Genomic DNA, 12,716 nt, shown 5'->3' with positions numbered 1-12,716 from the left:
TAGGCAAACACACACAAACCAATTCTTGCTCTTTAAAGTATTTGCATTACGTATTAATGATTTGATTTATTCCCAGCCTTCACCCTAAGGTCCCAAGTCAGGTCACAATTTAAAATACAGTACTAAAAATGGTACAGTACAGTACAGTACAGTACTGTACAGTACACTAAAATGGTACTAAAAAACCACATCAAATGCCAGGCAAAGAGGTACATCCTTGTCACCTTAATTTATACCACACTTGCAAACAGGAATAGCCTTGCTGATCAGACCATTTAATAAGCATGTCGATACTTCTACACTCAAAGCTCATACCTGCTTAGAATTTATAACGCTTTTATCCTACCCTTCCTCAAAAATTGTTGAGAGGGTGGTGTATACACACTCCAAATTTCATCTTCACAGTAACCCTGTGAGGTAGGTTAGGTGAACAGATGGTGACTGAGCCAGTATTACGCACTAAGCTTCATGGCAGAGTGGGAATTTAAAGCTGGGCCACTCTAATCCCTACCCAGCACTTGCTCTTCAGTGGCACCACCTACAAAATGTCACGGTTTGTAGAGTTGCTGCTCTGGGCTCCAGCCCATCAGCCATGCCACTTTCTAGAATACTCCATTCCGCACCCCAACAGCCAGCCAGCACCTTCTAGCCTCTGAGCCTGCTCAGACCTCACTGGGCTGTTCTTTGGAGTCCCCCTCTTTAGGGTTTCTTTTCTCCTATAGGTTGTTTTGTACTTCTGAAAGCCTCAAGCCAGCTGGTATTTGCTTCTTCCAGGTGGGCAACACTGTTTGGGTTAAATAAATATCCAGGCCATAACAACCATATAATTAAATAAATAAGTAGCAACCAATGTCCATTTCTCTGCAGGGAAAAAAATATTTTATAACAATTTCAAATTAGTAAATGTCACTTACTTTGATAAAATCCATGAGTATATTATAAATAAAGGCACCTCTGGGCAGAAAGAAACAACTTCCTGGACTCAGTTCATGGAAGAAGAAGAGTTCTTGTTCCTGTATCCACACAATCAAACATCAGAAGTTAAAAGAAGACAGAAATGAGGCTTCTGGTCTCTGCAAGATGGCGAACGGAGCACAGATCTGATCGCTCTGACAGATCTGAGCCCCATGGAGAGTCAGGGGGAAACGCCAAGGCGAGGCGTACCCCCCCCCCAAAGTCTTGAGAGGGTCCTCAAGACGTCGAGGGGTCCAGCAGATTGCAAAGAGCTCTCCTACAATTCCCAGGCCCCTGCGCCGAAGAGGCGGGACTGAGTGCAGCCTTGGCAGCAATGCATCTCCGTGGGAGCGAAGCCTTAACGCTTCGGCCACCAGCAGAGATTTTCCATAACCAACATTCAAGCCGATGGAAATGTAAGAAGATTCACTATTGAAATTAATTAAGCTTAATTCGGTGCCAGACGAAGGATTAAAAAGGAAGTCCGTTCTTCATCTTCTGGGTAATTAACTGCACATGGAAAAAATTGCAAGTGGAAAACTTTATCTTATTTGATATTTACGGTGTGGGCCTGCTGATGGGAGAATTCAAAGCAACTGAAACCCATTCTTTATTGTTTGACATTGCTACGGGATTTTAAAGACTTGGTATTTGTGTATGGAAAAGGGAAGGTAGTGCCAGGACTCTGACAACACCTGAGAGCCCTTACGCAGCCCTTCCAAAGCTTTTCCTCAGTTGCAGGGAGGAAAGGTTAAGGCAACTGAAATCCACTCTTCTTGGCTTGTTATTGATACTGGAGTATAAAAGAGGAAACTGGATTTTGGACTGCAGCTGCCGTTAAAACGGAACTCAGCAGAGGAAATTTGGATTAAGACAATTAAAGTACTCTGTTGGGGGAATTATAAGATAGACATATCTTGGCTGGAGGGATTTACAGAGCACTGAACTCGGTTTCCTGTATATAAATTGGAATTTTAAGGAGAAAAAAATCTGGAAAGGGAGGTTGATATGCCCATTTATAAGGATCTTCAAGTGCTGCAACTCTACATTCTACTCTCTCTCCTGGACAATTAAGTGGTAATTCTTATGGATATATTGTTTCAGTCTCTTCTTTAAGGTAGATATTTGTAATATATGAATATCAACTTTAAATTTAGTTTTTATGTTAAATTGCATATGTGTATAAACGGGTCTAAAGAAGGGGGGCAGTGAGAAAGCACAGAAACTGTTTACTGTTTATTGGGAACTTACACTGAATGGCCTTGAAACTGATAAGGTGGTGGTGAAAACTGGATGTTTTGAGAACAACAGAAAGACAAAAATATGACAGTGATTAAACAGTCAGAGTTGAGTCTGAATAGAAGGGCCCAAGTACAGGACCCAGGGGATAAACCTCAATCTGAATTGGAAAAAGATTTCATGAAAGAGATGAGGGAAATTATGGCTAAAATAACAGAGGAGTTTACAACCTGAATGGATCAAAGCATTAAAAGGGTGACAGAACCGATTGAGACAATAGAGTCTTGGACAGGGAGAACTGAGGAAGGGGATATTCCTAGGCAAAAGTTGGAAAGGAAGCCTGAACACTGGGAAAAGATGACTGATATGAAGTCCAAAAGAACAGGGTAGATTTGGAAGTTTTGTGGTTTAGGCAGAAAACCCTTGAGGCGGCCTTGGTGAAAGTACAACCTCTGAGACTGAGAGAAGTTTGGAGGAAAGGCGAGCTGGAACTTGCCTCAACTGACAGATGTTTTCTGATGAAATTTAAGTACGCCAAAGTTAGGAAAAAGAATGGGAAATGGTCTTGGAAAAAGTTATTGTTTATGTGCAAAATATTGTAGATATTGTAGAAAAAAATCTGGAAAGGGAGGTTGATATGCCTATTTATAAGGCATATTTATAAGCTGCACTGGCTCCCGGTGGAGTACAGGGTCAGATTTAAGGTGCTGCTTTTGACCTTTCAAGCCCTTCATGGCCTAGGACCCTCGTACCTACGGGACCGCCTCTCCCAGTATGCCCCACGGAGAGCCTCAAGGTCCATAAACAGCAACACCCTAGTGGTCCCGGGCCCTAAGGAAGTTAGATTAGCTTCAACCAGAGCCAGGGCCTTCTCAACACTGGCCCCGGCCTGGGGGAATGCTCTGCCTCATGAGACCAGGGCCCTGCAGGATCTGATTTCTTTCCGCAGGGCCTGTGAGACAGAGTTGTTCCGCCTGGCCTTTGGCTTGGAGCCAATTTGATTCCCTCCCTCCCTCTCTTTCTTTTTTCTTTTCCTTCTCCTCCTGCGATGAGGCTACATTTTAATATTTTAATGTTCCATTATTTTAATGTTGTATTTTATTTTTGTTTTTAAGTTGTAATCATTCATCTTGTTTTTATTATTGCTTGTAAGCCACTCTGAGCCGCTCTGAGGCTGGGGAGAGCGGGGTATAAATAAAAAATTATTATTATTATTATTATAATTATTATTATTACACTACCAGGCTTTGATTAAACGCTTGCAATTAGTAGAGATGGGGATAAAATTAGAAGGGGAAAAAAATAGTTAAACACAGATGTGGAATGCAGAAAGTTGTTTTAAATGAAACTCTAGATGCTTAAATAACATCTGTGTTAATGATTTGAAGTGTTAGTAAGTTTTGATTAACTACAGGTAATTATTAGAAAATTATTAGAAAATGTGGAATTAAATTGTGAAAAAGAATAAAAAATTATTTAACAAAAAGAAGACGACGACAAATAATCATTATTCTGTGCAGTCATGCAATGCAAACATGTCATTCAACTGACTTATTTTTCTACAGTGAAATCAAGCTGTCATGGAGGTGGATTTCCACTCTCTGCTGTCAAAAACTTTCCCTTTCAGCAGCACCTTGCAAGGTGCTTTGAAATCCCTACTTCAAGACTTCAATATAGATTGCATATGGGGTCAAATTTGGCCCTCAAGACAGATCTGGATAAGAGAGCCAAAAAGATTCCTCCACCTTGCTTCTCTTTTAACCCTCATGTCAGAAAGCTGCTTCACACTTGACCACAGCTGCGCAATGCTGGACTGCCCATTGTTTCAGTCTTGAGTCAGCCCCCGCTCCTGAAAACACGGCAACTGTTCTGCAGTGTACACTTTTAACAGTTCTAGGGAGCCAAAAACAATAAAAGGACTCGTATGTCACATTAAAAACCAACATTTATTGCTGCATTTGTTGCATATGTATTGCATCTGACAAAGAAACTAGTCCACAAAGGCTTCTGCTGCAATAAATCTGTTAGTCTTAGATAAAAAAGGTTTCAAAGCCAAGAGAATGCATACAAACCATACTTTGCCAATTTTCCTGTGATCACGATTTTTGGCTTCCTCCTGGACCTTCTCCCACTCTTTCATCATTTTGTTTTCCGGAAAAGATATTCCATAAATTCTCTGCAGTGTTTCCATGTCAGCCTTTCCCTCCCAATAAGTGGAGGAATTCTGTTGTTGAAAGAGTTACCCCAAATGTAAGTACATTGCAAGAAAAAAATGTAATCTGAGCCATTTGTGGGAAATAAACCATCTCAGGTTGCCCAGTAATTCTTTATGAAACTAAGCCTGCAATCCTGTGCATTATTTACTTCTGCTTAAGCCCCACTGAATACAGTCTGACAGTGATATTCATTCCTTTAGGTCTCCTGCTGCCCCCATATGCTTGGAACTTCCTCTGAAAGCTCCTGTGAGATGCTCTCCCTCCAAACCCACCTTTTCTGCAGGGAAGCTCAAAGAAGCGCTGGGAGCGACCAAGTCACCAGGGATCCCATCTGCCCAAATAAATTAGTGGCTCACACCTACTGAGGTGACAGATGTCTCAAAGGTTACAAGAATACCTAGAAGAAACCTTCTGCAGCAGACACTAGCTAAAGGTTTACAAAGAAATTTGTCACTTGAAGCTTTTAGGGTTAGATCTTTTCTCAGGCTTACAAGTTGATGTGAACTCAATTCAGTAAATAATCATTTAAAAGGTTTGATTTCTTTATTACATGAAATGTTAATAAATATTTCATTTCAGTCTGCTCAGAATCAGAGACTCTGGTGAGAACTCAGTTGGGATACTCCAGTGGAAGAGGAGTGGTGGAAAGAATTTTGGCTTCTGTCTGCTCAAACAAGAGCCAGTTCATGGCTGGTACTTTATGCCTAGGCAGCTTTCATTTACCTTGTGTGGCCAGCAGCTCACCCATGTGCTGGAGGGGTGTTAAATTACTGGCACCTATAGACACATGTGGGATGCGGGTGGCGCTGTGGGTTAAACCACAGAGCCTAGGACTTGCCGATCACAAGGTCGGCGGTTCGAATCCCCACAACGGGGTGAGCTCCCGTTGCTCAGTCCCTGCTCCTGCCAACCTAGCAGCTCGAAAGCATGTCAAAGTGCAAGTAGATAAATAGGTACTGCTCCAGCGGGAAGGTAAACGGCATTTCCGTGCACTGCTCTGGTTCGCCAGAAGCGGCTTAGTCATGCTGGCCACAAACCCGGAAGCTGTACTCCAGCTCCCTCGGCCTATAGAGCAAGATGAGCACGCAACCCCAGAGTCGGTCATGACTGGACCTAATGGTCAGGGGTCCCTTTACCTTTATAGAGACATGTGGCGGGACTGCCCTAAGGTTGCAGAATTTTGGTGTAAATTCTTCAGTGACCATTTCTTTAATTACAAACCAGACAGTAACTCCATCGCTTTATTTCTATTATTGAATCACAGAGAAGGAAGCAGATTTACAAAGTAAAGAGCTTACCTTACATTTATTAACACTACACAGGCAGCTTTCGCAAAATTTTGGAAGACATTTGGTTTGCCTACTTTAGAATACTGGTTTACAAAAGTATGGCAGACAGTCCTCCTCAAAAAGATTTCTCATTAAAGTACCCAGAGGACCAAATAACAAATAACTTTTCTTTTGCCAAATGGTATCATTTTATTTCATATACAAATTAGGAAGCTCGTGGCCAGATGGTTCCTTCGGCATATGCCAAGATATGGATCTTGTGATTCCAAGAACAGAAAGTGGGGTTCTTATATTTGTTTTTCGTAACAAGCCAGCAAACATAATGATAAATGTATATATATCATAACTCTGCTATGACCAACCGTTTATACAAATATACACTGCAAGTTTCCCCCCTCCTGTTTGTGAAGGTACTGGTTATTATTTGCTTCTCCCCCCCCCCCCCCCCCGGTCCGTTTCTCTTTGACCCTGTGTCTTGTTTCTTTCTATTTTCCTTAAAAAACTCAACAAAAGTATTTTGAAAATAACAATTCAGTGGTTTACACATCAACCACCACATTCAATTCTATCAATACGAAAAGTCCCCACCTCAAAAAAACAATGTTTAATATACAGTGGTACCTTGGGTTAAGAACTTAATTTGTGGAGCTCCGCTAGGAGCGCCACAAAAGATGGCTGACAATACCATCTCTCTAGCTCCCACAAGGCAATTTAGAGGCTGAAATGGGAGTAATCAGCCTCCCAAATTCTTCCCGGTGGAAGGGAAGATGCAGTCTCATCCGCGGATACCCACAAACCACCCCCGAGTTCGTAAAGAAGGAGGGGTTGGGGGCACTGGATGGAAAACCCTCGAGGGTGTTCGGATCTCCTGGACGCTGTCTTCATGAGTGCTCCCAGTTCCATTTCTTAAGATAAAAAATTTGATTTAAGATCTTGGACATGCTTCGGGTGAAGAAAGGGTAATTAATCTGCCAATTAAGCCAGCCACTGAGGAGCCGAGAGTGATGGAGAGGAAGAAAGATAACATCAAAGAATAAGATCTAAGCCGGTATGTTGGAACGGAATGGAAAGGAGGGGGGATAAAACTTTTTCTTTTTCTACTACAATAATACCTAACAAACCCCCCCCCCCCGAAGAACCATCTACATTACTTATAGCAAGTGAGATTGGAAAATATAAACTGTGTGGAAATAACAATACTAATTAAAGCCTTTGTTCTTTGAAATATTCGGAAGAAGATAAAAGACTCTCCTGTGACGCACTATTTAATTGGGATCCACCATTATGGGATAGACTGTATTGCAGAGATAAATAGTCATAGGGGGAGGCAAGCTCTTAATTTGTTGTTATATCTTTACTTTAAGTCCGATTTGGCAAACCTCCCCTGGAAAGACTAATGTTTGATGCAACCAGTCTGAGAAAATTAACGAGCAAATGCCTAGATTTTATTTCATCGGAACTAAGAGAAGATGGCATCTGCCACCAGAGAAGGACTTTTGGATTGCTTTAGCGTAAACATCAGCGTGTGAGGACATACTGCAAAATAACAGACTTACCAGCTGCAAAAAAAAAAGAAAAAAAAAAAGGGAGAGTCATAGAAAGTTCACACAGAAGTATATTATCGTTCACTTCAACTCGCCTGTGGAAATAACTCAGAGGCCATGAAAGAAAGAAGGAGGATAACAACAGGAGGATTTAAACAAAGGACTATTGGAAACTCAAGGAAGTAAAAACATAATATGGTTGGACCCCACTGAACTTGAAGCATGGGAAGCCCCAACAAAAAAATTATAATTTGGCAAAATATTTGGACTTTATGATATGTATTTGTATAATTGGAATATTTAATCTGATCTGATTGGATTGTTAAAATGGAAAACTTAATAAAAATTATTATATACAAAAAGAACTTAATTTGTTCTGGAGGTCCATTCTTAACTTGAAACTGTTCTTAACCTGAGGCACCACTTTAGCTAATGGGTTGTGCCACCACCGTTCAATTTCTGTTCTCATCCTGAAGCAAAGTTCTTAACCCGAGGTACTATTTCTGGGTTAGCGGAGTCTGTAACCTGAAGCATCTGTAACCTGAAGCGTCTCTAACCCGAGGTACCACTGTAGTAATAGGGATTGCAAAGCTGAGGCAATATTATTATTTGTTTGTTCCGAAATAGAAAAAAGTGTTTAAACAGCCAAGCAATACGACAGCCTTTGGAAGATGAGTGGACCGTGACACAGTACCATACAAACTGCATTCCATATTACAGTGGTGCCTCGCAAGACGAAATTAATCCGTTCCGCAAGTCTCTTCGTCTTGCGGTTTTTTCGTCTTGCGAAGCACGGCTATTAGCGGCTATTAACGGCTTAGCGGCTTTAAGAAAAAGGAAACAAACTCGCAAGACGTTTCGTCTTGCGAAGCAAGCCCATAGGGAAATTTGTCTTGCGGAACGACTCAAAAAACGGAAAACTCTTTCGTCTAGCGAGTTTTTCGTCTTGCGAGGCATTCGTCTTGCGGGGCACCACTGTATTTGATGTACAGTCCAAGTTTACTACGAAGCAACCCCATTTCAACACAAGGGAGCTTACTCCCTGCTATAAGGGTGTTTCACTCTTGAAAATCCTAATCTTTAAAGGGCTTGCTTACCTTAAAAATCTTTAAGGCCTTAATTTTTCCAGTATGCCTCACGTGAGGGCCTCTGCATAAATCAATCAGCGGACCACACCTATTAGAAGATTATAAAGGTTAAGATGCAATTAGAAAAAATCAGGTTCCCAGTTCATTTAAGTCTATAGCCAATCAAAAGGTAATCCACTCTGAACTTTGTCACACATGCAGTTGTGTTAATCTGAACTTCTTGCACTTAAAATGAACCTGAGGCACCGCACCAAGCCATGGTTTGTGCTTCCAAAAATATAACTGGGAACCGTACTTTATGGCTGCTTGTTTGCTTTTGTTTTGCATCCTTGCAGTGCTTGTTCTCAGATGTGCACCTCTCCATGGCGCAGCAGCTTCTAAGGTGGAGCAACAGCTTATAACTACAGCTTTTCAATTCAGACATTCCAAAATACAGCTCAAAACCACTGTCTACAAAATCCACCTCAAACCATAGCTTCCATTTCTGATTGCATTGCACAAACTGTTGACGTAGGGATCATAATGAATCTTTGTTATGCTTCCCTTTAGCATGATGTATGAACCTGTATGTGTATATTGTATATTACAGATTATATGTTTAATTGAAACAAAAGAACTTCATGAAACTGTTCTTAACCTGAAGCACCACTTTAGCTAATGGGATGGGGCCTCCTGCTGCCGCTGCTGCACAATTTCTGTTCTCATCCTGAAGCAAAGTTCTTAACCTGAGGTACTATTTCTGGGTTAGCGGAGTCTGTAACCGGAAGCATCTGTAACCTGAAGCATACGTAACCCGAGGTACCACTATACTGATCCTTGCCTCACTTGAACCTCCTTTCGTAGAGTTTAGACTGTCAGATCTGTGCAGCAGCAACCTGCCTTTTGCTTGCCATAATGCACCATGTACACTGATGGTGTGATCAAAGAATCATCATAGAATTGTAGAGTTGGAAGGGACCTTGGGGGGTCATCTAGTCCAACCCCCTGCGATGTGGGAATCTGAGTCAAAGCATCCATGTCAGATGGCCATTCTGCTTAAAAACCTCCAAGGAAGGGGAGTCCACAACCCCCTGAGGGAGACTGTTCCACTGCCAAACAGCTCTTACTGTCAGAAAGTTTTCCCTGATGTTTAGTTGGAATCACCTTTCATGTAACTTGAAGCCACTGGTTTGGGTACGGTACTACCCTCCAGATCAGGAGAAAACAAGCTTGTTCCCTCCTCCATGATGTATGTTATAAGCAATAATAATAAAGCAACTATGTTCTCATTATATATACAGTATATTTTTTTTCTAAATTTGAGCATATAATTTTCTCTCAAAATTTAAAATTACATACATCTTACAAATGCCTTCTTCCTAAGTATTTAAAAAAATAGCACATTTGAAAGTTTGAGTCAAAACTGCGCATCCTTTTACCTGTACACTGTAGTTGTTGGTGTGTCAACCTTGTCATTCAAAATTCGGCATTTAAACTGGTTATACTATGCAGAAGAGGAGCAAAAAGGTAAGGGAGGAAACAAAATGAGAATTTGAATTTTCTTGAACAAGCATGAAGCCATATACTAGCCTTCTGCAACCTGGTGCCCTGGAGATGTCATACAACTCTTATCACCTCTACTGAGTGTGGCCAATGGTCAGGCATGATGGGAGTCGCAGTCTGGGCTGCCTTATTCTGGCAGACCACTGGCCTACCTCACTTCCTATTCTGACAAGCAGAAGCTCCAGGGTGTTACTGTTGAATCTTTGTGAGCATCTTTTCAAACTCACAAGGTGTCCTGCATGTTCCTCTGCGTGCTCCACTCTGCAAGTTGTCAAGCCTTTTGCGGAGACAATCACTGATGCAATAAACTCACTTCATGCCCATGGTTCAGGCGGTAAGGTTTATTGCCCGCTTACAGCTTAATGGTTCTGTACATCATTGGCCCATAAATCAGTCACTAGCATGCTGCTAGGACGGTCTGTATCTGGAGATGGTTCTCCCTCTCCCAGCAGGGAGAAGAGAAGAGCGAGAGAAATGAACAAACTCAGCTCTTTATCTCAGTCTCTGTATATAGGCCCAAAGAGACACTGTGCAGAACCTCATGCTTCTGACCCTGAAGCCACCTGCTTCTAGATTGTTTACATTGCACTGTGCAGATAAGGAATGGCTACTAGGGACGCGGGTGGCGCAGTGGGTAAAACCTCAGCACCTAGGACTTGCCGATCGCATGGTCGGCGGTTCGAATCCCCGCAGCGGGGTGAGCTCCCGTCGTTCGGTCCCAGCTCCTGCCCACCTAGCAGTTCGAAAGCACTCTTAAGTGCAAGTAGATAAATAGGTACCGCTGTATAGCGGGAAGGTAAACGGCGTTTCCGTGTGCTGCTCTGGTGCCGGTTCGCCGGAGCAGCTTCGTCACGCTGGCCACGTGACCCGGAAGTGTCTGCGGACAGCGCTGGCTCCTGGCCTCTAGAGTGAGATGAGCGCACAACCCTAGAGTCTGTCAAGACTGGCCCGTACGGGCAGGGGTACCTTTACCTTTACCTTTTACTAGTTTCCGTTTCACATATACCTACAGTTACTCCATATCCTTTTGTAATTGAAAATGTCAGAAATTGAGCCTAGGACCTTCTGCCTCTAGAGTACGGTCCCTCCTACATTCTTATTTAAAATGGGCACAGTAGCCGCCTTATTGTGCAGCGCTTGCAAGATTTCTGGATGCCTTGTTAAGAACTTCTTGAGTCCTTTCTTCAGACATAGCCTGGGAAGAATGACATTCCTACCAGCCAGAGAGTATGTTATGAAACATGCAGGGGAAGCTAGACAGGGAAGAGATGGTTTGGCTGCATATTAGCTATATTAAGCACAGCTTCTTTCAGGACACAATTTCATCACGAATTAAAGAAGATGGTGAGGTCACCAGGGCCAAAGTAACTGCAGGCTAAAGCAGTCTCCTGCTTCTCAAACCAAGAACTGCTAACAGAAGCTGCTGCTCTGAAATAACTACAGGCTTAAGCTACACACGGCCACTCACAGTGACTTTCTCTTCCTGCCCCAAGCAACATTTCAGGGGAAAAAGAGACTTTGTAGGACAGGGCTAAGGAAGAGTACTGTGGGCATGTACCTGATATGCAGAGCAAGGAGCATAAAAAATGGTTTGCAGCCTGTTGGGCAGGGAAGAGGAAACAGACAACTGAGAAGAAAACACTATTATCCCTAGAGTGGGATGGGGAACCTGTGGCCCTCCATAAGTTGTTGGGCTCAAACTCCCACCATCTCTGCCCACTGACTATGCTGGGAGGGGGGGTGATGTAAGCTGGAAGTCCAACAACGCTGGAAGAGCCCCAGGTTCCCTATCTGTTAAGAAAGGAGAAAAGCACCATTGAAAATATTTTCCCCTTTCCTGCCTGCTGTCTCCCTTGCACCCCTGACTGTGGAAAGTCAATGGTTTTGAGGGACTATCTGCATTTACATGCTGTGGAAACAGCCAGCATGAGCAAGTACTAGTCTTCAGATTCCAAAGTTCAGAGCAACGTTTGCAGTGGACGATTTTGAACATTAGCAAACCCAGAAACTTACCTTAAACATATCCAGCAGGATTTCTTTGCGAACTTCTAGCCTTTCAAAAGGCTGCTTCTCTTTTATGATGTTTTTACACAGATTCTCCAGTGTTGGAAATTCTGTACTAGATACACCTCTAGAAAAAAGAAAGGCCAATGATCTTAAAGTAAAAGAGCATGTAGAGCAGCATGAAAGTTTATCATCCTCCATTACAAGCTGAAAATCCTATGCAGTTCTTTTTTTCACCATTGTATGGCAGTTTAAAGAAGATGGTCTTATTTATGACTAAACTTCCTTTAAATTATAAACATGCAGCACAGCCCTAACCATGTCTACTCAGAAGTAAGCACCACTGAATGCAACGGGGCTTCCTCCCAGATAACTGGGGTTAAGGTGGCAGCCTTAGTTTCTATACATTTAAATATATAAATAATGATGCATTTAAAGGGCAAACATTTTAATGAGCAATATAGACTTTTAATATTGATTTAATCATCTTGGATTTTGGGGACAGTGGCAAGGTTGATGTTTAGGCACCAGGAAAAAAATTGTTTATTTCCACATCTGTATGACCATTTAGCTCGCTTAGCTTTGCTCTGCACACCTTACTGTGGTATGTTGTATTTTTGTTCTGGAGTGCCTTTGATCATTGTAAACCACCTTGGATACTATTGTTGGAAAAGCAAGGTATAAGCATTTTCATAAATAAAATACATTTTAAAATGTATGCAATCAAGACATTCAAGTGGCAAAACTTTGCCTGGGCTATCATCTGAGCCTGCAGGTGGGGAGATTTTGCATGCGTCAATTTTCCCTTAAAATAAAAAAATAGCTCCCAACACATAGGGA

The 12,716-nt window shown here is 42.2% G+C and overlaps 1 protein-coding gene across 4 annotated transcripts in view; it reads right to left on the bottom strand.

The window, feature by feature from the left end:
* LOC308463326 (threonine--tRNA ligase 2, cytoplasmic-like) overlaps nucleotides 1–12,716 on the bottom strand; it is a 29,243-nt gene that overhangs the window by 11,036 nt on the left and 5,491 nt on the right. For all 4 annotated transcript variants that reach the window (XM_080981599.1, XM_080981598.1, XM_080981600.1 and 1 more), the window contains exons 6-10: nucleotides 11,886–12,003; nucleotides 9,749–9,813; nucleotides 8,340–8,418; nucleotides 4,271–4,417; nucleotides 915–1,013 (exon numbers count right to left, since the gene is read on the bottom strand). In XM_080981599.1, coding sequence (XP_080837725.1) covers nucleotides 915–1,013; nucleotides 4,271–4,417; nucleotides 8,340–8,418; nucleotides 9,749–9,813; nucleotides 11,886–12,003 — 508 coding nt within the window. The remainder of the gene's footprint in view (nucleotides 1–914; nucleotides 1,014–4,270; nucleotides 4,418–8,339; nucleotides 8,419–9,748; nucleotides 9,814–11,885; nucleotides 12,004–12,716) is intronic.

This window comes from Podarcis pityusensis (assembly GCF_964106645.2).
Source record: "Podarcis pityusensis genome assembly, chromosome: 14".
Classification (NCBI taxonomy): Eukaryota; Metazoa; Chordata; class Lepidosauria; order Squamata; family Lacertidae; genus Podarcis; species Podarcis pityusensis.
Note: the sequence above shows the minus strand (reverse complement) of the source record. Positions and strands in the feature narration are given on the sequence as shown.